Source organism: Pan paniscus, chromosome 4 (assembly GCF_029289425.2).
Source record: "Pan paniscus chromosome 4, NHGRI_mPanPan1-v2.0_pri, whole genome shotgun sequence".
Lineage (NCBI taxonomy): Eukaryota > Metazoa > Chordata > Mammalia > Primates > Hominidae > Pan > Pan paniscus.
Window position 1 is genome coordinate 31,148,312 of NC_073253.2, and position 26,238 is coordinate 31,174,549.

The window sequence follows — 26,238 nt, forward strand, 5'->3', positions numbered from 1 at the left end:
GTTGGGGTGTGTGTGTGTGTGTGTGTGTGTGTGTGTGTATGCAGTTCTTAGTTTACAGACAAAAAATATGTGGGTTATAAAAATTAATCACTTTTTGAAGGTTTTATTGGAGTATAATTAACACAGAATAAAATACACAAATTTAAAATGTACAATATGATATGTTTTGACATATATATGAACCTGTGAATCCATCATCTTACTCAAGATACTAAACATTTGCATCACATCATCCTCAGAAGTTTCTTCCCCACTGTAATCCCTCCTTCTTGCCCCTTCAACTTCATCCCAATCACTGATTTACTTTCTGTGATGATAGATTAGTTGCATTTCTAGAAATTTGTATAAATAAAATAGACACTGTATATTATTTTTGTATATTCACTCAGCATAACTATTTTGAGATCAGGTTGTCTCAGGTTTGGGGTTATTACTATAGTAATAAAGCTGCTATGAACATCCATACAAGTCTTTGTGTGGACATATACTCTCATTTGTCTTGGATAAATATGTAGGAGTAGAATGGCTGAATCATATGGTAGACATGTGTTTAAGTATTTGAAAAACTGTCACATTGTTTTCCAAATGGATTGCGTTATTTTATATCAGAACAGCAGTGTATGAGAGTTCAATTCCTCCACATCCTCACCAACACCATCTTTTTAATTTTAGCTGTTGTAATCGTTGGGTAGTGACATCTTATTCTGCTTTTAATTTATATACTCTAATGACAAATGAGGTTGAACATCTTTGTATATGTTTATTTACCACTCTTATGTATATTCTTTTAGGAACTGTCAGTTCAAATATTTTTCCCACTTTTTATTGAATTATTTGATTTCTTGTTGAGTTATGAGAATTCTTTATATGTTGTATATACAAGTTCTTTATCATATTTTTGATTTGCGAATATGTTCTCCCAATCTGTGGTTTGTCTTTTAATTCTCTTAAAATTGACATTGGGGAGCAGGAATTTATGGATTTGATATAGAAAAAATAGTTTTAGGTTTAACTTTGTAATCTACAATCTATTTTGAGTGATTTTTTTATGTAGTTCTAAGTGTATTTTACATATATTCAATTATTTCAGCATCATTTTTTGAAAAGACTACATTTATCTACAGAATAATTTTGATGTCTTTTGTAATAATGATGTGCCTTTTTGTAGCTTTCTTCGTGTTTCTTACTCTTGGGATTTATTGAGCTGCTTAGATCTGTGAGTATAGTTTTCATCATATTTGGAAAATTTGGGCTATAATCTATTCAAATATTTTATACTTTCCGTTTTCAAGGACTCCAATCACATCTATTTTAGACTAACTATATGTGTTCCACTGATCACTGATGCCCAGATTTTTTTTCTGTATATTTTATTTTGTATATTTTCAATTGGTATGTCTTAAAACGTCTAAAATTTTTTTTTTATTTTTGCATGTCTAATTTGCTATTATTCCTTTCTGGCATATTTTTCATCTCACACATTGTTAGTTTCATCTCTGGAAGTTCAATTAGGCTTTCTTTTTTCACATCTCTATTTAATATTTTCAATATATGGAATACAGTTTTAATAACTTTTAATTACTTCTCTGCTAATTTTACTATATGCTGTCTTTTCAACTATATCTTTTTTGTTTCTTGAGTGTTAATCTTGATTGGATTCCAGACATGAATTTTATCTTGCTGAGTGCTCAGTACTTTGTAGTCCTATATATTCTCTTGAGCTTAGTTTTCTTATATAGTTAGGTTATTTGGAAACAGTTTGATCCTTCTAGGTCTTGCTTATAAGATTCGTTAGGTGAGACCAATAATTTATTTAATCCAGGTTTAATTATCCCCCACTACTAAGACAAAACCATTCTGGGTCCTCTGCCCAATGCCCCATGAAACAGTTTGCTTTCCAGTCTTAGTGGTGGGAATTGGCAGTTCTCTTGGCCTAGTGTGGGCTCCAAGTATTGCTCCCTCTGGTCTGTTCAGATGACTCTTTCCCCAGGAGTTTTCTCCCCTGTGAATGCTAATCTACCCTCTGCTGAGTACTTTAGAGAGCACGGCAGTGTTCAGGACTGCAGATCTCTGTGGTGAACTGTCTCTGTGTAGTTCTCTTCTGTTGGGTATTCTGTTCTACAAATACTAGCCTCCGTGGACTCTCCAGACTCCCAGCTCCCTCTCTTTCACTAGAGTTCACCAGGCTCTGCCTGGATTCTCCCTCCCTATGCCATGGCCCAAGAGGGAGAATCCTTTGTGTCTTAATGTTCAGTATGTTCAACACTGTTGTCTCACGTATTTTGTCTGAGGTTTGTTTTTTGTTTTTTTTGTTTTTTGTCGTTGTTGTTGTTTTTTAAAACAAGAGGGTCTGCCTGAAAATTCTGGTCCCTTTTACTATGTCTAGGCCAGAAGCAGAGTTCTCATGAATCCCAAAATTATCACTTTTAATGAAGAAAATATGCTGATTTGGCATACTTACCAATAAATATGGGATAAAAATATATAAAAAGTAATGGCTTGGAGACAGCATTTTTAACACTGAGTAGTGAGTTTGTTGCTTGAAGCAGATTCTTCCATGGTGGCCTTGAGTGTAACAGATGTTTTGTTGCCTCTAGCTCTGCCAGGAACCCACAAAATATCCTATAATTATGTAGATGAGATTCTGGAATGAGGGAAATCTAGCCACCCAGCTCTTTCACCTTGATGAGGACTGAAACTCCTAAGAATTTAAAAAAGGAGTCTTTTCTATATTTACCAACCACAATTTAAGTCTTTAAGCTACAGATGTCAGTGATCTATCAGCCAAAATTGATAAAGAGTTGGTGTGTTAGTTTAAAAAATAGTAAATGTCACCATTTTGGAAAGAAGTATATTAAGAGTATTTGTTGAATTATCCCATTCAGTGTATTAAAGTTTCCACATGCTTTGCAATTTTTTGGATAAATGCTGCCTTTCATTCCTCTCCAAGACAGGGCTACTTTTCTGTAGAATATTTATAAAAATTCTACCCATTTATTTACTCTGATGATAAACCCAAATGTAGAAGTATGTGTGTACAGAAAGCCTCATCAGAAATTCACCTATATTTTCTTCCATGGCCATAACCAAGAAACACTCTATCAAACAATATGAATATGGTTTAACTCATATAATAATATGGACAGTTATATTTGCAGTCTTTAAAGTTTACAAGATATTTTTCTCATAATTTACCTCATTGAATCCTTACAGTAGCTTTAGAAGTATAATATAATCCTTACAATAGCTTTAGAAGTATAAGATAATTTAGAAATCTCATTTAGGACATCATTTTTGTTTAATTATGCCCATAATATAAAATTTCAAAGATATCAGAATATAGAAGCAGGAAGTATTCTTAATTTTATTATCTGAGTCTACATGTATCTGTGTATAATAGTTGATTTATTAGGTTCCTTTTAAGAAATTAATTCAAGGGTTAGGCAAAATTATCTTTCTGTATAACAAAATTTAACTGTGTATCGGTGCCTGTTATTGAAATGTAACATTACTTACAAGCTTTCAGTGGTTAGGCATTTTTAGTGTGAGTTTTTTTTTTTTAAGTTAAGGTCATTGAAGAAAAAAAATGTAATTGAACTTGGTGAAGTGAAGGTTTTATTCCATTCCCTTAAAAGCCCCACTTGGTAAAAACGTATCTTAAAAAGATTTATTGGTGTTAAGCCTTTCCACCCTCCACTTCCACATTAAGTGAAATAAGTGGTTACCTGCAAGTTTCATATAGTTTGTATCTTCAAAAGTGGTATTAATTGGTGATAAGAGTGCAAACTGGCATAACCACCTTAAAATCAATTGGGTATTATCTATTAAAGTTAAATATATGCATTATTATGACTCCTCCTTTTCACTCCTAAGTGTACCCAGAAAAAAAAATTCAGCATACTTGTTTGTCAAGAGATATGTACATGCATGTTCCCTGATGCTTTTATTTCCAACACCACTACAAATGCCATTAGCCATAGAAAGAAAAAAGCATATGGTACATTTTATGGTAAAATACTCTAGAGCAATTTCTCTACTCTGCAGTGAAAATGAACTCACTGCAGTCACCTGCAACATTTTGAAAGATGCCACAAACAGAAGATCACATATGGAATTTTTTTTTTACTATAAAGTTTAAATACAGGCAAAAATAAACTCTTTGGGAATAAATATTTAGGAGACGAAATTATAAACTATACAAAGAGCAAGTCTGTGACTCCCATACCAAGCAGGGGATCTGTCACCTTTGTGTGGGTGTAGGGGAGGGTTTGAATGAATGTGGCACATGAAGGCTTTGGACTGCTGGCAGGATTCTGGTGTTTGCCCTTGGTGGTTGTTATATGGGTTGTCTCTTTATAATAATTCTTGTAACTTTACTGTTTTGTGTCCTTTTCAGTATATATGCTATTTTTCAAACATTTTTACATAAGGTGAATTGTGACCGAGAAAAAAAAATGACAAAATTTTAATTCTATAGGTATCAAATATATCAATGCCTTCTAAAAAAGGAAATTGTGTAACAAATGTAACTCCTTTCATCTGAGTGTAAAGTTAAAAGATGTATAAAAGACTGTAGGAGGCAAGGAAATTCATTTTTACATAAGCAAGTGGTTGTGGATTTCAGGAATAAAAAGGGAACAAATGCCCATTAAACCCAAGCCACTTAGGATTTTGAGGAAATTACTAAGACGAATAAAGGGATTGGGGAAAAGTGTATTCCAAACTAACATTTTAGGACTGGAGTCTTTAATCTAGAGGAGAAATGCCAATATTAGGTTATTATCAACGTTTTGAGAACAAGGACTATGTATTATCCTATATCTGTCCTTCTTAGCACATAAAATAATACCTTGAAGGCTGGTAAGAAGAGGTGATGAAGTGAGAGTACTAATATTCCCTAGTGATGGTGAAACATGTGGGTGATTAGCATAGATTCTGGAGACAAATTAAATTATCTGGGCTTTAATCTCAGTTTGGCCACCTGTGTGACTCTGGGCAACTTATTTACACTTTCAGTTTATTGATTTCCTCATCTGTAACACAGGCATAATAATAATAACAATTAGCTTGTAGACTGTGTTAATATATATAAAAGGCTTAGAACAGTGTTTGGTACATAATAAGTAATCTACAAGTGGAAGGATGTGCTAATTGTTATCCATTAACTGCCATCCTGTAGTGCTGTTTGGCTATACTTGTATTATTAAACCTTATGTAGAGGTAAACTGTAAAATTATAAACAGAATGCAAGCAACAAATTTTAATTTCAGCAAAAGCCTAGGGAAGATTCTTTGTCCATAATGATTTTCCACTGTAGGTAGTTTTTGTTTGGGTTTGCTGAATATACAAAATGTAAAGCATGACCATATGCTGAAAATTAAAATGCTCATAGGAAAGGGAAGGAAAAAATAGGGAGAAATCACATCCAATTGACAATTCAGGTAGGGTTTCTAGATAAAATGTGCCCAGGTAAATTTGAATTTCAGATAAACAAAGATTTTCTTATAAATATGTCTCAAATATTTGCATGGACACTCTCTGTTTTTATTTACCAAATCTAGCAACCGTAAATATTAGGAAGTCTATCTACATGTCGAACCAAGCTAAGTATTTAAACATACCAAACATGTTTATAGCCATCCTACTACCTAGTCTGAGTGATATGGACTCAACATAAATTTCCCTTCTCACTTTTTGAATTATTTTTCCAAAATGTTACCAGTAATGAAATTTTAGGGAATGTGAATGAGCTTCTAAAATGCAGATCTATTCAATCCCATGTCCCCTTCCACCCTTCTTGAGTTCTCTATTAACTCTTCAGTATCCAAGGACTAAAGTTCAAACTCCTTAAGTTGATTGATATGGCCATAAAAATCTGGTCCCAGACTACATAGTCGCCATTATGCAGAGTATCCCCCACACAGTCCTTGTGCATGCTTCAGAAATTCAAAGTGCTCAGCTCTCTCTGAAAATATGTTCTTTGTGTTTCTTCCTAATTTAATACAGCTCTAAAAACTCCTGCTCATCCTTTAAGCACCAAATGTATTACCTCCTGCAAGCAATCTTCCATATCTCCTTTAGGCAAAACTACTGCTTTTTCTATAATCTTAGTACATTTTGTATATAATGCTCTAAAGCACATATTTCACCATATTGTATTATAGTTGTCTGTCTCCTGTGTAGAAGAATAGAAAATGAGTGATCTCTTAGAACAGGAGCTGCTTCTATTTACAGATATATCCAATTATGTATTTTAATGCCTGATTCATGGAAAGTGCTTCTCAGAATTCTAATGAATGAATGAGTGAACAAATGGTTAAAGTCAAGCTATGTGAATCATAGCTGAGCTTCTAATACAAATCCTATCTCACCTAAGCCAGTTTGGGGTTTCTGATAACTCACTATAGGAAAAACTCCAAAATGGTTGATTATTAAGATTGACTGCTAAAACCAGAGAGAGAACTAATTTGACATGCAGCTGAAAGAATAGTTAATTTTAGATAAAACATTAAAATATGCAATTGTATAAATAATAGTAAAAATAGGAAACCAGGAAATATATACCTTACACACTTGGAGAAAAGAACTATGGGACAATGAGGAGTCACTCTTAGATCTGCAGACAACTGATATCAGGAAAAATGAAATATATATTAATTTAGAAAAATAACTTTACAGAGTCAACTATTTATAACTCCATGTAATTCAAAAGCACTTTTCCCTAGTCAGCTAGACTCCTTCTCTAAAACTCAACATCCCCTAGTCTGCCAAACCAATTTAGTTTTGATATTTGGAGTTCCTTTGAGAGACTGTGCATTTTCCTCTTATAGCCCTTGTTACCTTACACTATACTGATTATTTCCTTGTCTATCTACTCTACTGTAAGAGCCTCAGAAATATTACAGATTGTGACATATTAATTGTTGCATTCTTAGTACCTAGTGTAGAACTAAGGATGGATGGATGCATGGAAAGAAGGGAGGAAGGGACGAAGGAAGGAAGGAAGGAAAGGAGGAAGGGTGGGAGGGAGGAAGGGAGGCAAGGAAAGAAGGAAGGGTGGATGGATGGATGTGCTTCATAAGCAGAGGTTCTGTTCAGTGTTTGCAAACATTGGCTATGCTTCAGAGTCACTGGAATGCCTTTTAAAAAGTATATTACTCCCTTTGTCTCTCCCAAGACCATTTAAGTCACAATCTCTAAGTGCATGACTTGTGCATTGATATGCTTTAAGAGCTCCAACTTTTAAAAGAAGCATTGCTCTAATTTCATTTTTCCTTAATAGAATCCCATTAGAAATAGGCTGGAGCACCTGCCTCAAGCAAGGGACTCACTGTTACAGTACATACATGATGATCCCAAGGTTACTAATATTCCCGGTTCTTTCTTACCAATTAACAAATATTTATTGCAGGGCCAGTGACTATGCTACATGCCACTGAGGTAACATACCTTGTTGTGGTTTGCTCTTTTGTGAAAATGTTTACTGAAAGAGGCATCTGTTCTTACTGGCCTCTGCATATATATATATATATATATATATATATTTAAAGTCATTAAATATTTGAGTTATAGAGACATAACACCCTCTTGATAACCCCTCCTCTACCTCCCCTCGTTTTGGCTTTTATATCCCTTGGAATAGCTGTCTTGTCATACTGGCCAAATATCTGTGTAAATGCAAATAAAACTTTATTGGAATAATTAATATAAACAACCCACATAATTGGGATGAATATTGCCTGCATACTAGTATCAAAGGCATTTGCATCTAAATAAAGATCTTAAAATAAATACTAGAATGTCAGGATAGAGATGGACAGAGAATATGGTCTTTGTTAGAAGGAGACAATGGATAAATATCTCTTGGATTTGGGGCTTTTGTTATGCTACTGTTCTTGTAAGTGAAGGTTATCAATAAATTATTATAAAAGGTTTGTGTGTGATATGTTCTGACTGAATAATGCTGATTTTAATTAGCTACTTTAAAATGAATTACTAGTAATATAGCAGAAAGCCAGATCAAAAGGGAGTTCAAGAACAGAAGATTCAAATATATACTACACTGGTCACAGAAGTGACTGGGAAATAAATTATCTAGATAATTCTGATTGTGACATAATTAAGTTCAGCATCTGAGTGGGAGAATCGAATTCCTAGAAATTCATCTTAAATAGAAATTCAATCTTTAAAGAGAAATTGAAAGATCATAGGCTTTAAATAAGGAAAAATATAAAAGGTCAAACTTTAAAAGGCAATCACTCATGGGAGGTCTGGAGAATATTTAATAGCTAATGGGGAGCCCAGGGAAGATGTGTTGTTAAGGATCAAAAAATAGCAGGCTCTGAAAAATAAGGTCTTGCCAACCAATTAGCAGTCAATAACAATATTGCTGGAGGAAAGATGGCCCAAGGGAAAGACATAAAGAAGTTGAGAAATTTTGTCTTCGCAAAAGAAAAAAAAGCTTGGTGGTGGTCGGGGGTGGGCACCGTCTATCATTGTCTCCTTTTAATATATCCAAAAAAGTATGTTCAGCCCAAGAACCATGTTCCTTCTTGATGTTCTTGGGGGCCTCAATGTACTTACTTATGAAGAGGAGTAGATTTATGGTTGAAATACTTTGTCTTTGTCTTCTCTAGGAGGAGGTTAGATAGATATCTATCCCCAGAAGGATTAGATGTCCTGGTCCAAATGGTGGTCAGTATTCAAAATATCTAAGCCATGTTGGTGAAATAAATGTAGCTAAACTACTGAGGACAGATGGCATTTTCCTGAGGAGTTCTGAGAGAACTCAAGGATGAACTGGGATAATGATGTCCCAGAAGTGAAAACTGCTACCATTCCTACTCTGCAGATTGCAAAGGTGAGCCAGTTGAAAACAAACTAATTAATTAGTTATTAATTAGTTTTAAAAGTCTCCAGAGGAGGAGATTCCTGGGAATTAGACTCAAGAATTCTCTGTTTCATCTCTGGCCAACTAGCGGAATCTGTAATGAAGAATGAGATTATTGAATTTTTCAATATAATTCTCTGAGAAGAAGCCACACAGTTTCTGTGACAAGAAGTCATGCCCAGACAATGCATTGTTTTGAAGGTACCAATAAGGAATTAACAAATATAATTTCCATTTTAAAAACTCTTTGACAGCCTACCACTCCAAAGTCAATTTCATGGGCTTTTGGCTATAATCTGTACAATAATGGTTCTGACAAAGATCCAGGACAAAGAAGACCAGGTGTAACTGAGCATTTCTCAGGATGTGGATGTGCATAAGGTGAATTGCCTAAGGGAGGAGTGCTCAACATGATAGATAGATAGATAGATCTATATGTGTGTGTGTGTGTGTGTGTGTGTGTGTGTGTGTGTATATATATATATATATATATATATATATATATATATATATATGAGTAGTTTGTCAGTTACTGGAGTAGGCTTCTCACAGCGAAATCTCCAGAGTGTGCATTTCTGCTAGGAAAAAGCCCAAGCCAAAGAGAAGGACTATCAAACACATTTACAAATCTGTAACGTGGGTTATGTATGACATACCGATAAAGAGTCTGAGTTATGCATATAAAATCAATGAATCTGTGTAATTAGTTATAACATAGGCAAGGAACTGGGAATACTTGTAAAGTACTTTTTGGTTCAAAGTAATTTGTGTTTCCTTTCAGAGAAATTCAACTATTTACCTTTTATTATTTTCTGTCCTCCCTCTTCCTTCTTCTCCTTCTTCTTTCTTCTTCTTTCTTCTTCCACCAAAAAATCAAAACAAAATGTAATACATATATATTGCATATATGTCATATATATTATATATAATATATATAAAATTATGAAATATATAATATATTTCATAATTTCATATATATATGAAATTATATATATTATATATAATTTCAGGAAACAAGGGTGAGTCATGAGTTTATACCTGGAAACTCACGTGCAGCTCTCATCACTGTGCCTCAGTGACACAAGAAGGTTGGCAGCAAAGTTTTATAACTTCAGGACTCAGCTGACTGTCTTGATTATAAAGTCATATTTTGAAGCAAGACCTTGTAAATGATATTATTATTATAAATAAACTATAAATCTGACCAAATATGGAAATTTCTATTTCATATGGGGGCTACTTTATCAGTTTTTTCTTCATTAATTAAATGGCATAACCTAGTAGTATATTTGGAATGGATGTGGACTTTTTTCTGGCAATGATAATGTCTTGATCTGTGACGAAGATAGGTGTATGTAATTTATTGCAAATATGTTTAAGTTTCATTTCATTGCACTGTATTCTATGAACGTTTTTATCTAGTCTTTAATTAAACATGATTTATACAAATTGAGGTCAGTTTCCATTTAGATTGCTTGCAGTGTTAATTACAGTGCAAATAACCTTCACTGCTGAAAGAACTCCTGCATTATACAAATACGTAAATGCTTCTGTGTAATTTGCAACTGTCTTCTAAGCTTGTGTATTACTGGGTATGTACCTATGCAGAAATGTTTTACTAACTTAGCTACTGTATTAAAAAATATGGATAACTTAAGATAACATGTATATTTTTATGAATTTATATTTAAGTAGTTTTTGAGTTTTAAAAACATTGAAAAATGCACATTTAAACAATGAAAAGGTCATTCTATCACAAATTGAGTGTGTCTACAAAGCATTTCCACTTCAGCAAATGCCATTCCAATTCATTCCACTTCATCTTAACCTCTGGGTAAATGTGTTAACTGTTGATTTTTTAGAATCGGATGTCCTTAATTATAACTTGCTTTGCTGATGATTTATCGATGGGGCCTGGTGAGCCTATAACTGGAAGGTTTAAAGGTTGATTTGTCTCAATTAGATTTACGCTCACATATTTTAATTACTACTTATGGTGTAAAGACTTGGAAGATTTAAGGAAGCAAAAAACAGCAGTGTCTTTGTATCGTTAATAGTATGTATAATAATTATTGATTGTTCTCACAATGGCTATGAGAACTTCCTTCTATTAACATTACAAATCAGCAAGAGCTGGGTTTGATTTTACTCATGATATATTTCAATCTTAAAATGAGAAAATATATAGAGCCTCTTACATGAGACATAAAATATATGTTGTACCTATTAACATCAAATCTTTTGTGGGTTTCTGTCCCATCTTCCTTTATTCATTTCTCAAGTCCATCTCACATATGGCTTCACTAGTTTCTTCTAAAGTAGAAGGGTGAAGGAAATACCCTTTAATCCTTCTCATCCTGCTCCAAATGTTCATTGCCAAAAAAATAAAACCCAGTTGCCTCAGCCTGCACTAAGGGTTCATCATAATCTGGTCCCTATCTACATTCTCTGACATGGGATTCTAGCACTCTCCTTCATCTTCTCTGCTCCAAAATGCTTTACTCCTGTACCTAAACACACCATCATATCATGAACATTCTTCTTCAAAGTTGTGATTCATTCTGGCTCCCTGCTTGGAAATTGACTGTGATCTATATCACATCCTTATTAATCTTAATTAAACTTTTTCTTCTTGTCTAAGATCAAATTATCTTTTGCTTATGTGGGTCCTTCAGACATGACCACTTAGTTTCCTCTCTCTAAGTATATATGAGAATAAATTTTTGCATCTAACTTTACAAAATATGGCAGTGTTTTCTCTAAGATATAAAGACATTAACCAGTTACACGTTCTCATCTAAAACAAACTGTAGTAGAGAAGATACAGGTTAAGACATATTGGGCATGTTCCAAGGTAGCCAAACATTGTTATTGTCATGCATAATTGAGTTGGCAACAATAAGTAGCATTTCATGTGGCTTACAAAATTTAATGAAAATGGTTTTTGTGTTAGTCCAATATAAATATAGTTTAATATTAAGACTAAGTGAAATTTTGATAAGATCAAAGAGAGCTGAGATTTTATTATATTTTTAAAAAGGAAAAGAAATGACTTATACTCACCTTTTCTTTCCCCTCCCTCCCTCCTTCCCTCCCTCACTGCCTCCCTCCCTCCCTCCCATCCATCCTTCATTTTTGTACAGGTTCGGTATCAAATATTTAGGAGTCTATCATACTTTTTTTCCCCCGAGACAGAGTCTAGCTCTCTTGCCCAGGCTGGAGTGCAGTAGCTCAGTCTTGGCTCACTGCAACCTCAGCCTTCAGGGTTCAAGCAATTCTCTTGCCTCAGTCTCCTGAGTAGCTGGGATTATAGGCACACGCCACCACACCAGCTAATTTTTGTATTTTTAGTGCAGACAAGGTTTCACCATGTTGGCCAGGCTGGTCTTGAACTACTGGCCTTGTGATCCACCCACCTTGGCCTTCCAAAGTGCTGGGATGACAGATGTGAGCCGCCACGCCCGGCTGAGTCTATCATACTTTACAGCACACAGATCCATCTTTTTAGAGATTAGCAGTTTCTGATTTTATCCTATTATTTGAAGTTATGAGGTACTCAAATTATTTTTATTTTTTCTGAACACAGTCATGAATTATCTCTGTTCTTAAGCTATGATTGTCAACCAGAAACCAAAAGGGCTGCTTTTTGAGAGAAAGTTATTACCTAAGGAAATTTAGACCAGGCTTTCTACAGTGAACTTAGAATGAGAAGGTGACCAACTCTGCTTTCTGGAGGGGATACTAATTAGAAGAAAAAAATGTCAAAAGAAAGGGCAAAATTGAGATTTTCAAATACTTTTTTCCTTGTTTCCTTTTAGAAGTAATTTAATGATCATCTTGCTTTAAGCAACTGTAATAACCCAAGACTTCAGAACTATCATTTGATATGTTATAGGGTTATCAGAAGGCACATTACAAATCTGGAATAAAATGTTTTAAGATTGTGCACATGACTATTTCTATTGTTTTGGTAGAAAGTTGGTCAGGAAACATTTATTGAGCCTCAGTAGTTTTCCAGATGGAGTGTGGCATTTTCAGGAATACCAGGAACAGGGCAAGATAGGAACTTCATTTGTGGAGCTCACTTTCTGACAAGGTGAAAGGGGCTAAATATAAACAGACAATTTCCAAGTCTGTAATACAGTTAAAAACAACAACAACAAACTGTTATGGAAATGAAAGAAGATAGGGAGCTCAACTGGAATAGCTCATAGGGTGAGGAAGAGATGGGGAGTGGTGTGTGCTCTCCAACTACTGTACTGGCTCCCACAGAAACCAGCATGGTGCTTTGCTAAAAGGGAATGATTTGTGAATATCTGTGATTGATTGAATTAGTCATTGTTTCTTTTGTGTTCAAAGTCATATTTGTTTTCTCTGTTGTCCAAAATTAGCAAGGAAAGTAGTATAATTTGCTCAATGTTTTATGTTTCATGTGATTTTGCATCAGATGTAATAGTAGTATATCAAAGGTAAGTCCCTTTAGTCATCCTAACTTTAGAAATCCTTGAATGAGATTAGGAAGTGATCACCATTTACATTTATTATACTTTGCATGTAACGAGCTTTAGCTATTAACTCTAATTTGCTTCTCATCGTATTCATCAAAGACGAACTATTTAGAAACTAAAACATCTCTGTCAGTTAGAATTGTAATGAATTAAGATGAAATGAGACAGTGTTAATTGGCAGTTGTTGCTGCAGGGGAGGTTTCTCGATCTTGTAAGAGAAACCAATTCATCTTTCTATCAGGGTTAATTTGTTTGATTTAATTCTAAGGATACACTGAATATTTCCCCAAACTACTCATATTTATTTTCAGAGTGGGAGAGTGGTTTAGTTCCGTTGGCCTTTCATCTGTATTCTGAATTTTATTTGAAATTGATTAAATATAATGGTTATTAAATTGTTGGTTTTAAGCAGCATTTGTATTACTGACTAAACACACACATGCCTACACACACACAAAGGAATAGCATTACTAAGACATTTGTATTTCAAATGTTAAAACTTTCCAATATCTAATCATTTTTTACCAATAATTCTCTTCCTGTGTCCTTTCTGTTTTTCTTAGACATAAATGAATGCGAAGTTGAGCCTTGCAAAAATGGTGGAATATGTACAGATCTTGTTGCTAACTATTCCTGTGAGTGCCCAGGCGAATTTATGGGAAGAAATTGTCAATACAGTAAGTATTCACATGTGTGTGTGTGTGTGTGTGTGTGTGTGTGTGTATATATATATATACACATATATGTATGCATATATATTTTTATGTACATCATCTAAATTTATTTTGAAATCTGGGCCAAAATCAATATTATTTGCCTTCAGAGTGCATAATCCATTGAAATGGTACTTTTCATATTTGTGGTATGTTATTAATGCACACATATTCTCTAGGATGTCTCATTTAGTGCACAGTATGCATAGAAATGGTATCTTGTGACCTGAAAAGAATGATAACATTTCCTCAGATACTCAAGTTCCATGAATCCCATTTTGGTTTATGATTATGCATATGACCGAAATTTCTACCACCAAAGTGACACTTTGGTTCTGAGAGTAAATTCAAGGCATTGAAACCAGATAGACAGGGCACACTGGCTCATGCCTGTAATCCCAGCACTTTTAGAGGCCTCAGCGAGAGGAGCCCAGGAGCTCAAGACCATCCTGGGCAACACAGTGAGAACCCATCTCTAAAAGAAACGAAATAAAAATAAATCAGTTAGCCTCTGTTATAAATAAAACGTAAAAATAAAGGAGGATGCATTTGGGCCATCCCACACGCTAGCAAGAATGTTGCACACTATTTATTTGTCTTATTGGAAGCTGAAGAAAGTAGGGTCTTGAAATGATGCATCAAATGACAGGGTAGTTATTTGCCTTAAGTGTTTACAAAGAGGCAGAAAGCACCACTTACCGAAAAAAAAAAAAAAAAAGCTGGGAAAAAAGTAGTAACAGGACTAAAGTCAATGGGATGGGGCCTAAAATGGGCCCAAACACAGGTTAATAATACTAGTGCTACAGCCTTATAATTGTTGGACAATTAGAGGAAAGTTCATACTGCTACTGCTTCGATGTATATTGTATGATCTGAGCACCACAACAACATTATGCAAATTCCGAATGTAGATGCAGATGAGACTTCAGATGCACAAACTGAGACACACCTAATGTTGTTTGCCCAAGCTTTCACAGCTATTTAGTGACAGAAGCAGTGCTACAGGTTTCTGATTCCCCACTCAGTGTATTTTCCTCAAGACTGAGATACCTGTTTAAATAGAGAGGTATAATATAAACATGAATATACATGACACGTCCATTCTTTATCACAGACACAGACACATACCACATAGTTCTTTCTCTTCAGCCATAGTAAGAAATGTATTTCTCATTTTCTTTTTCTTTCTTTCTCTTTGGCCATGGTATTTATAAAATAAAATAGGAAATATTGTTGAATGATATATAAGTATATATAAATAAAATAATGATATAAAATGGGATGCTCATTACTCTAGTCCTGACAAACCACACAAAATAATTAAACTCTGAATATCATAGAGAAATCTTGAATTGCGAAAAAAAAACTTTCTAAGCTTAAAGTAATTGAGGAAGGACATTGAGCATGAGTTGATGAAGAAAGGTGCAGGGCACAGAAGGATGGAAAGGGAAGGCTGAGTAAGTAGGTTGACCATACAGCCAACTAGACCAATAGTCATCCAACCAACTAACCTAGAAACCTTCCCATGAAGCATTTAACTAACCACCCACTAAGTTAACTCAAGCTCAGGTTCAGCTTCTCTTTGGCCTGTCCCAGGCACAGCACTTGCATCCATTTCTGTTTCATGGAATTTGAAGATGGCTGCTCAGTCAACACTGGAAGTTGTGCTAAAAAGCACCTCCAAGATGTCTGTCAGTGAATATCTTATTAATATTATGATGAACAAAAAAACTGATGTCAGTGACTATTTCACCTTCATTCAGCAAAAATAGAGAATTTGTACCTGAATAGAGAACCTTCCAGGAAGGAACTTCGGCATAGATTAAAACAATACCTGGATTAGAGCATGTCTAGGTAGGGTAAGACCACCTCTGACCCATAGGAGGCCTGACTAGGGGAACAATTGCGGGGGAGAAGCCTTCCCATTTTCCTAAAAGGAGGATTGAATGGGGGACATATCATAAGAACCCTGCCTAGGGATGAGTGTCACTCTGCAGTGATGAATGAGTCTAAGAAGTGGCACATGAGGGTGTGGATATCCTAGAAGAGGAGACCTAGAATGTGGAGCTCTAGGGCATGGAGGAATAGGGAAACAGGTCGAGTGGATAGGCTGGGGATGAAGGGTTTATGAGACAGACAGTAAGGCTATGAAAGAGGGAGAGAGGCCCCTGCCCTGTCATTAGTTTGTGCCTAGTGTCTTCCAACCAGTTTTTCATGTTGTGTTTAATGAAAACCTTTGCTTTTCTGTGAATTAACTTTATATTGATATAACATTTATATTTAAATTCAGACATCTCTTTGAAGATGCATGTGATAGTGGCATGCCTCCCTTCAACTGTCATATGATCTGGCATTCTAGCATTTCCTGTATTCTCCGTGCACTGACAAAGAGATCAGAAAGAGTCACCTAGAGAGTTCCCTAAAATATTTTCCTATTGGGGTGTTTGCTTTTATTTTATTAAATTTTAAGGACATATAACAAATTAAGGATCTTTATTCTGTCTATTGTCTAGGTTTCTTAGGATATGGTTCTACTTTTTTCTGTAGTCTCTTAAGAGATTTTAGAAAATCTAGAGTAAAAAGGGGTAATGATTTAGTTTTGCACATTGAGAACTTAGAGAATTTGCTTACTGTGGGGTACATATAAGCACCTACAGGTTACAGGTGGTACCAGCTCTAAGCTGCTTGAAGGTAAGATCTTGGAAGTTGTTGACAGTACATAGATGATAACTCCTGTGCTGGTTTCTACCCTGGAATATGATTGACAACCTTTCTTCTGGACTTTGTGTCATGCATGTCCCAGAGGGCAGCCTTTCCCTCATTTTTTACCAGACTTTCAATTTTAAACTGTATATTAAGGCTGCCTTTGCCAATACAATTAAATGAAATATTTTCAAAACTAGTGATATACCACATTTTAAAAACTCAAATATATTTAAGTTAAACAATGAAAAGCAAGATGTTTTTGTTGAGATATTACCTTGATAAATATTACAAAAATAACTGTGAATTATTTACTGTAATGTATGTCTTTAATTAATTTAGCTATTAAGCACCTTTACTTTGTAAGGAATAAATTTATATCTAACTCTATTATGACCTGTTGCAAAATTACGTGGTAAAAATTATTATGCAAATCAATTACCTATTGAACATTTTCAATAACAATGAAATTATTTCATGTTAATAATAAACCTTTTAATACTAGGCAAAAAAAGTTTCCTGTAGTTTTTTAAGTAATTATTTTCTAATTATACTTATAGGGGAGTTAAGGCAATAATATATATTTCTGATTTAAATAATTTCAGTTTAGACTTCTAGATGTGATTCATACAATTTATTTACTTTGGAAGATCTCAATTCTTTTTTAGTTTATTTATTTATTTATTTATTGCAAGGTTTGGTTAAGTTTTATTATTTTTATATTTTACATAAAATTACGTTTAATATGTGAAAATCATTTAGATGTTCCTGTAGTATTTATCACACCATTACATCAATTCTTCTAATTAAAGTCCTAATTTAATTCCCTTGTTCATTTTATTTATTTATTTATTTATTTATTTTGAGATGGAGTCTCACTCTGTCACCCAGGCTGGAGTGTAGTGGCACAATCTCGGCTCACTGCCTCCTGGGTTCAAGTGATTCTCCTGCCTCAGCCTCCCTAGCAGCTGGCACTACAGGCACGCACCACCACGCCTGGCTATTTTTTTTTTTTTTTTGTATTTTTAGTAGAGATGGGGTTTCAGCACTTTGGTCTGGTCTCAAACTCCTGACCTTGAATGATCTTCTCACCTCGGCCTCCCAAAGTAATGGGATTACAGGCATGAGCTACCGCGCGCAGCCCCTCATTCCTTTTAAATGTTATAAGCTCAAGTGTTCTGACAGTTATTTCCATAAACAGCTTGAAAATGATGATGAATTGGAATGAGAAAACCATTCTCATAAGAACAGATAAGCTTTGTCATGTAAATTTAACTGAACATGATGCTTAAACTAGATTAAGTGTAATGAAAATTAATAACACTTTAGTTAACTAATCTAAAAATAACTAGGATTGTTCTCATTTATTGGACTATGTGGCCCACAATACCTGTATACATTTCCCTCCTGGTTGTTTAAATATGACATTATTAAATTTCAGGAATGCCACTCAAATTCATTTTTATCACTGGCACTACTTTGGGAAAGTAGGACAGATTTCAAGGGAGCTCTTATAATGCAACATCCACAAACAATTATGACAAACAAACAAACAAAAAAACACTTGGGTGATCTCAGAGGGTTTTACTAAAAATTAAAACTAAAATCTTCTAGTAAGGACTAAGTGATGTTTCCAAATATCATAATTATCCAGTTTTTGCAAATTTAATAAAATAATCTAGATAATTATATAGTTGTTTAAGAATTCTGTGATAAGGATATTAAAATAATACCTATGAATATATTTTGAAAGTGGTAAATTAATATTTTCTTATCTCATTATTTGAGCAGCTTTAACTGTTTTAGCCATCATTATAAATTAGCTAGTATTTCCAAGCACATAAACATAGACAATATATACTGTGTGTATATATATAATATATATTAAAAATATATAAAAATATATATTATATATAAAAATATATAATATATATTAAAACATATTATATTTTATGTATATGTATGTATTATATGTATATTATACATACATTATATTATATGTATATTATACATACAATATATTATATGTATATATATAATATATATAATATATTATATAATATATTATATATAATATATTATATAATATATATTATATATAAAATATATACAATATATATGAAAAAAAGATATATTATATATATTTTTTTCTTTTTTTTTAAAGACGGAGTCTCTCTCCGTCTCCCAGGTGGCTAGAGTGCTGTAGTGCCATGTAGGCTGGCTGCAACCTCCACCTCCCAGGTTCAAGCAATTCTCCTGCCTCAGCCTCCCAAGTAGCTGGGATTACAGGTGCCTGCCACCACGCCAGGCTAATTTTTTTGTATTTTTAGTAGAGACGGGGTTTCACCATATTAGCCAGGCTGATCTCAAACTCCTGACCTCAGGAGATCCGCCCACCTCAATCTCCCAAAGTGCTGGGATTAAAGGTGTGAGCCACGGTGCCCAGCCCCTATATTCTTTCTTTTGATATCAATGTGTACTACCAAGTATATTTGTTTAAGTACATACTTATTCACTGAAAATTGCTAAAACATTGTAGAGATAAATACATGATGAGATTTGTATTGTTATGCTCAATATTTAATTATTGCTTTTTAAAAGACAAATTTATAAATAATGACAGGCAAATCTTTTTTGTTTACTAAACTGTATCTTTTCACCAGTTCATATATGTTGATTTTAAGCATTACTATGTGTCAAGCACTTTCCTAAGTACTTTAAATATTGATTTTTTAATCCTCTCAGCATTCTTTGTACTAGATACTCTTTATTACTGATTCCATTTTATAGAGCAGACTGAGCTATTGAGTGATTAATTTGCATAGGTTGGCCTGGCTAGTAAACTTCAGAACCTGGCCTTAATCCCAGGCATTGCAGTTGCAGAGCCTGCAGCCCTAAGCATGATATGATCCTGTTTTTTGTAGGGTAAAGAGATGCTGTTATTATACTCTACATATTAAAAACACTTACACTTGATGAGTGGCCTTGGCAAGTGACAACAGCATAAGAGGAAAGAGTGCAGGCTTTACATTCAAATAGAACTGGAAGTTTAAACATTTTCTATTTGTAACTATATGTCCTGACAAGTACATTGCCCCTTCTGAGCCTCAGATTCTTTATCTGCAGATGGAATTGATACTATCTTTTGATGGATGTAGATTGATAGGCAGATTAAAATTCATAGCATATGTAAAATACCTAAAATACCTAGTAAAACACCTAGGTCAATAACTGTTATAAAGAAATAATTGCATAAATATATATACATAGGATTTTTTAGTTATTTGAAAAAAAATACCTGTATATCTCACCTTTTCTTTTGTCATAATGTGTGATTTTAAGTTTTATTATTTATGCAAACAACTTGTCCTTCTTTAGTAAATTAGTGTATGTCCTTGAGAACAAGCAGTGTAGATGTTAGGTATAATGCCTACATACCATGTTTTACAGATACATAAGTTTAAAAATTCCTGTGGCATTAATATAAGTTTAAATAAATATCATTTACCCAAAATCATTATAGGAGATAGTTGCTGTGTTTTTTATAAAAGGCTATCAAAACATATGAACCACAAATACCCAATTTGATTTATCTTTTTGTATGTTTGCAGTTATTGTAAGATGTCACTGTTATTTGATCAGGTATCTTAGTGAATGACAAGCAAATGAATGTTTGCAGTGATTTTAGTGAATGACAAGAGCAGAATTAATAATTCCAGTATTTTCTTAAAAAGTGGTCAGAGATTATAGTTTTATATAATATAATACTAAATTCCTACTCTTCCCTATCCAGCTGTGACAAGACAAAAGGAAAACATAGAGAAATTCTGAAGTAAATAATTTTTTTTAAAAAGGTGTCTATAAGGAAGTGAAAATTAGAATGAAAACACACATAAGTTTTACAAGAAAACTGCCTAAGTCTGATGTTACAATATAGTGAATGTATTCAATTATATGATCAAATAAACTAGCCACAAATATTTACTGAGCTTTTCTTAGCGTAACTGTGTACAAGGTTACAAGAACATACATGAATAAACTCATTCATTCAACAAATTGTTTCACCCTCTAAAGCCGGGACAACAATGGTAATTGAAATGAATTCAGTTCCTACTCTCATAGAATATACAGATTAATGAGAGAGAAAAAAGAATTATGTATTATTTAATGATAAGATATGGTAAGTGCCATGAGGGCAAAAAAGAGGGAGCCTATGACAGGGAAGCCTTTTGTTTGGAGGATTTAGGAAAGTGGCATGAAAGCCGAGATCATAAGAATGTATAGTATTTACTCAAACAGAAAGAGGAGGGGGTGGTAGAGATGAGAATTTTACAAAGAAAATGATGAATAAATAGATCCTTTGAGAATCCTCAAGAATAAACAGATCCTTTGTTTATCCTCAAGAATAAACAGATCCTTTGTCTTTAAGAATCTTAATATTTAGTGGATGAGTTAAGATTGTTATTTAACCAACATGTGATAGCACCTTTAGTATATCTTATCTTTTAGGCCTTAACAATATAGAGTCATGAAATTTCATTTGGGGTTGTGATCTATCCATGCCAAACCATGTTTATATACTAAAAATTCATCTTATAAATATGTTTTTGTGCAATCACAAGGGATTTTTAAAACATCAGAATAGATTTTAACTTGTAAATGTAACAAGAAATCAAAGAGAAACAAAGAAAAATAAATATTTAATTTTAATCCTATTTTATTCCATATAACAAATATCTGCTCTGTTTTAGAAATTTGAACAGAGTACTTTGGTAATGATTTTTGTCTCTGAAAGCATTGGCTAATTTAACTTAAGATTGTTCTACTTTGCTTGAAATACATAAAATAAAAATTAATCCAAAACTCCAGTGGGACAGAAGGACAGTTTGCCTCAGGCTGATACCTTTTGTGAACATTAAAAATAAATAAATAAAGGAATTGACTATGGGTAAATCTGAGGTGCATAACATTTAAAATCTACCCATAAATATATAGAGATACATTTACAAATAACTGTAACCATATATACTTGAATATATAATTATTTTAACTTAATTTCTCACTTCTTTTAAAACATATTTTTGTGAGTTAAAAAAATCCAGAACTCTATGCAAGTATATCAATAAAGAAAGAAACGATTTCAACGTTACTGCAGGATGAAGTTTTTGAAACAATAAACACAAAAAATTGACTCAATAACAAAAGCAAATTGGATTATTTGTGCCTGACATGGAAGTTCTATCTTCCTTCAGATGCCTCTGATTTTCCAAATGTTACACAACAGTTTTGTACAGAATTATCACACTTTGAAGGTTCACCTACTGTACCTTAAAGTTATAATGTAGTAAAGGAAAGACAAACAAGTATCTGCAAAATGTTCAAATAGACCATGTGGGACTTGTTAAATACTTCCAACAAATGGAGTCGTATTCTCATTACCTGACAGTTTTGTATTTAATTGCAAATAATTACTGAAGCATTCCGTAAGAAGTTTTTGTTTTCAAATTATTTCAACATTCCCCTTATGTGCTAAACTGTATATGTCCAGGGATTATAATTTAGTTTTGCATTTATTCTCCAGGCTAAAACTTGCTCTTATATTTTCCAGTTCAAAGACAAAGAAAGATGAAGTACTCAGACATCAAGAGAGTTTGAGAACGGCATAACTTGATTTAGTTCTCATAAAATTTAGAACTGTAGTGGATGATTGAAAAATATTGCATTTTTCTCAAACTGAAAATATCACTCTTTTCAGCTATCACTCCAACCCTCACCCTTACAAAAGGAGCAGGGGGACAACCCAAATAAAATATATACAAAACAAAAAACACAAAAAAACCTCTCTGTTAGGAAACTACTAGAAAAGAAGTCATCCTGGGACTAGAAAGTTGGAACACTGTTAAAATGTAATTTGTGGGCCAGACAATATCTTCTACATGTTAATGTGGCGTTCTTGGGTACTTAGGTGAAATTTTGGGCCGACTGTCAGAGTGAGGTTCAATTGGTTATTTCACAATGGAGAAATTATAGCACAAACCACCGGGATTTCCGCTTTTATCACACTGCTGAACAGCAGAGACAAACGCCTTTCTCAGAAGAGAAGAAAGAATATAGATGGTTCCTGATCTTTCACCAAATGTGCACAATTTTTCAAACGATGGCATGATTTCCTGAGCTCTCAAGGGTTCCAAATGGTTGCAATAAAACTTGACTGGCAACTATGGAGCTGAGTTTGGCAGTGACAGCAACAGCTAGTGTGACCCTAGCCGCAGTTTTCAACTGAATCAGCACGCTTGGAAGTGATGGTTTCCAGCAGCATGTAAGACATAAAGCCAAATACATGTTTTGAGTTCCCATCTTCAAAGCAATCTTCTTCAACTGAAGAATGAGGGCACAGCAACCTTTTTCACTGCTTAGGCATATTGAATTTTAGGTGCAATTGGGACATCCTGATAAGATAGTACAGCTAGTTATTAAAAATGCATATTATAGTTAAGGAAAGCATTGGTAACAAAGATTCAGATATACAGGTCACATGAGAATGATGGAGTGATAAGATTAGATAGCATTGCCAAGGGAGAAAGTAAGAGAGTAAAAAGTATAAATGGCTAAGGATAAAATTTAAATCAGGCAAAAGAAGTTCTATTTGCAAAGGTACGAAAAAAATAAAATAAAAGGATAATCCAAGAAACAGAAGAGGAATACAGAATTAGAGCAAGGAAAAGAGTGTTTCCAGAATAGGAACTGGTCAAGAAAATGCAGGCCTAAGAAAAGATACTTTTAATGTGGAAGCTAAAACCATTAATGGCCCTTATATAATTGTGTGTCTGTAGAGAAGAATGCCAGATTGCAAGTGTTCCAGAATGAGCAGATGCTGAGTAGAAAATAATTGCCACAGGCTGCTCCTCCCAGGTTATGGTGCACTCTACTTTGAGCATATCTTAAACCCCAAAGAACCATTAAGGTGACTAAAGTCCTAAAAAGAAATTTCATAATAGTTACCTTAATAGCTTTATTTGGTCAATAATACACGTTCTTTTTAGAGCTCCAAAGGGAATGGAAACATAAAGTATCCAACTTAAAAATAAATTGAACTTGAGGAATATGGTTCTATAAAAAGAAGGAGAGCCAGAGCAAAGTCAGTAAATCCAATACTAAAATTCAAGGAAAACAGGAGCAGGGACAGAAAATAAACTATTCTGACAAGAAAAATGGATAGAACTATAGTTATATAAGGAAGCCTATAAATACTCAGCACTATTATCTAACTACGAAACCCCGAAAAATTGAAACCGCAGCTCTTAGCTGTGAAAAATCCAGAGATATTTGTGGTGGTTTGTTCAAAAGAAAATTTGCTTTATATTTTCTCTGGTACACTTGGGCAGACACAAAAATTTTTAAACATCCCCGAAATGACAATTTGGTATATAAGTGTTGCCTCATACTTACTTGGCAGTAACTTAATAATGCTATTTCCTTTTCCAATAGAATTATTTCTGGATTCTGCCACTGTTAATAGTTTTCTGTTTAACAGAACATTAGCACTTTCCTACAAGGATTAGTATAAGGGCATTCTCAGTCCCACTCTGTAAGTGCTTAATGCAAGGTTTTTAACCCTAGGTAAGGACCGCAAAGGATAGGTGGACAGAAGTGTCCTTTGATGAGAAAATAAAAATCATCTGTTTATTTGTATTATTGGATGACTGAAATTTAAAATTTTCATCAACTACAAATATAGGCAACAACCAATCATAGTGTTAGCAGTACCTATGATTTTGTCACTAATAGAAATCACAGATATTTTCATTTCACATAATACATGTCACAAATGTAAAATAACATTGACATTTTTCACTAATATGAAACTATAGTAGATCTGCTACTACTTATTTAATGTATTAATAGATCAGCATATACATTGATAAGTCACATATTTTTAAATATTTTGATGATTGCCTTCAATTTCTTTGTATTTCATTTTATATGTTTGAAGGCATTATTCTGAGAAGGGTCTTTAGGCTTCACCAGACTGACAAAAAGGTCCATATTATAAAAAAGGTTTAGAAACCTGAGTTAATGGTTTATCTGTTTCAAAAGATATTTTCTCCCAAAATAATGTAGATGAAGCTTTTGGAGATAAAAGCTGTCAATGAGCCATTTTCATTGAATGTCCAGTCCTGGCCTTTCTGCTGAATTTTGTTCTCTAGCTCCATGTATAAAAACATGTAAGTAAAATAGCAGACGATGAAATTCTAAGCAATATTTTTGTCATTGTATTTACAGAGGTCTTACTAGCAGGGTTGAGCTTTTATTGAATTCATTCCTGCTTCTCCTCAACTGTGCAGATTTAGACACTTTGTAACCTGTAGAGAGATGATGTATTCTAAATTACCTACCCTGTGGACTTGAACCCACATTTAAAAGACTAAGGAAAAGAGGTAAACTAAAGAGCAACCATCACCTGTTCACCCCCACATCCCCTTCCCCATCACCTGCTGCTCAGGGGCTGCTATCTGAAGTTGAGCATATTCAACCGAACCTTTTCAGTCTCCTTAAAACTGATTATTATCCATGTAAAATTTCATAATCAATTTAGTTATTTGGTTTTCCAGTGCCTTATACACCATCACTTTAGAATAATGCACCTGGTATAAGAGTTCACCAAAACATACCAGTTGTTCAGAATCATAGAATTATGTATAAAGTAATGGGGATCACTCCATACTTGGGGCAGGGGGAGGGAGAATGTCCGCCTGTTAACTTAGTGAAATTTCTAGTTAATGTGCACATCAGTTTCAAATCATCAAGGTACTGCCACTAAACACACATGTAATTCTGTTTTTTGATTTAGTTCCTTTCTTGTATCAGAGTTCACTCACACCTAGAGTTATTTAAGGAAGTTATGCTTCCCAGACATATATGACGCTATCATTGACGTGACCTTCTTTCTTTAAGGAAGTTAAGCTTTTGCAGACTTCTGGGTGTCAAACTGGAATTTTAAAACAATAGAAATGACTTATCATCTAAAAACTTAGACATTTTGCAAAATGGCTGTGGCAATAACATCATGCAAGTGATGAGACAAACATCAAAATAACTGACACATGATCCCTGATATTAAGTCACTGGAAATATTGCTCTGACATACATTTGTCTGGTATTTTTGATTCCAAGAAAACAGACCCATTCAGTTTACCTCTGTAAAATGAGGACTATTTTCAAGTTTGTATGTTAACCACATTACGATGAAGGTTTACATACTACTCGGGTTTCTGCCTCGCTGTCTCATTCTCATTATTCCTATTTGTAGACCCCATAGTCTTTTAGAACTTTTGCTTCTCTCTGTTTTTACTCTGCATCCTTGTCTTCATGAATGATCAATTTAAATTTAATAATATTCCTCATATTAATTAATAATAAGTAG

General features: G+C 33.8%; 1 protein-coding gene across 2 annotated transcripts in view; it reads left to right on the top strand.

The window, feature by feature from the left end:
* The window catches only part of EDIL3 (EGF like repeats and discoidin domains 3), a 442,216-nt gene that overhangs the window by 231,941 nt on the left and 184,037 nt on the right, over positions 1-26,238 (top strand). For both annotated transcript variants that reach the window (XM_003822240.6, XM_003822241.6), the window contains one exon: positions 13,962-14,075. In XM_003822240.6, the coding sequence (XP_003822288.1) occupies positions 13,962-14,075 (114 nt within the window). The remainder of the gene's footprint in view (positions 1-13,961; positions 14,076-26,238) is intronic.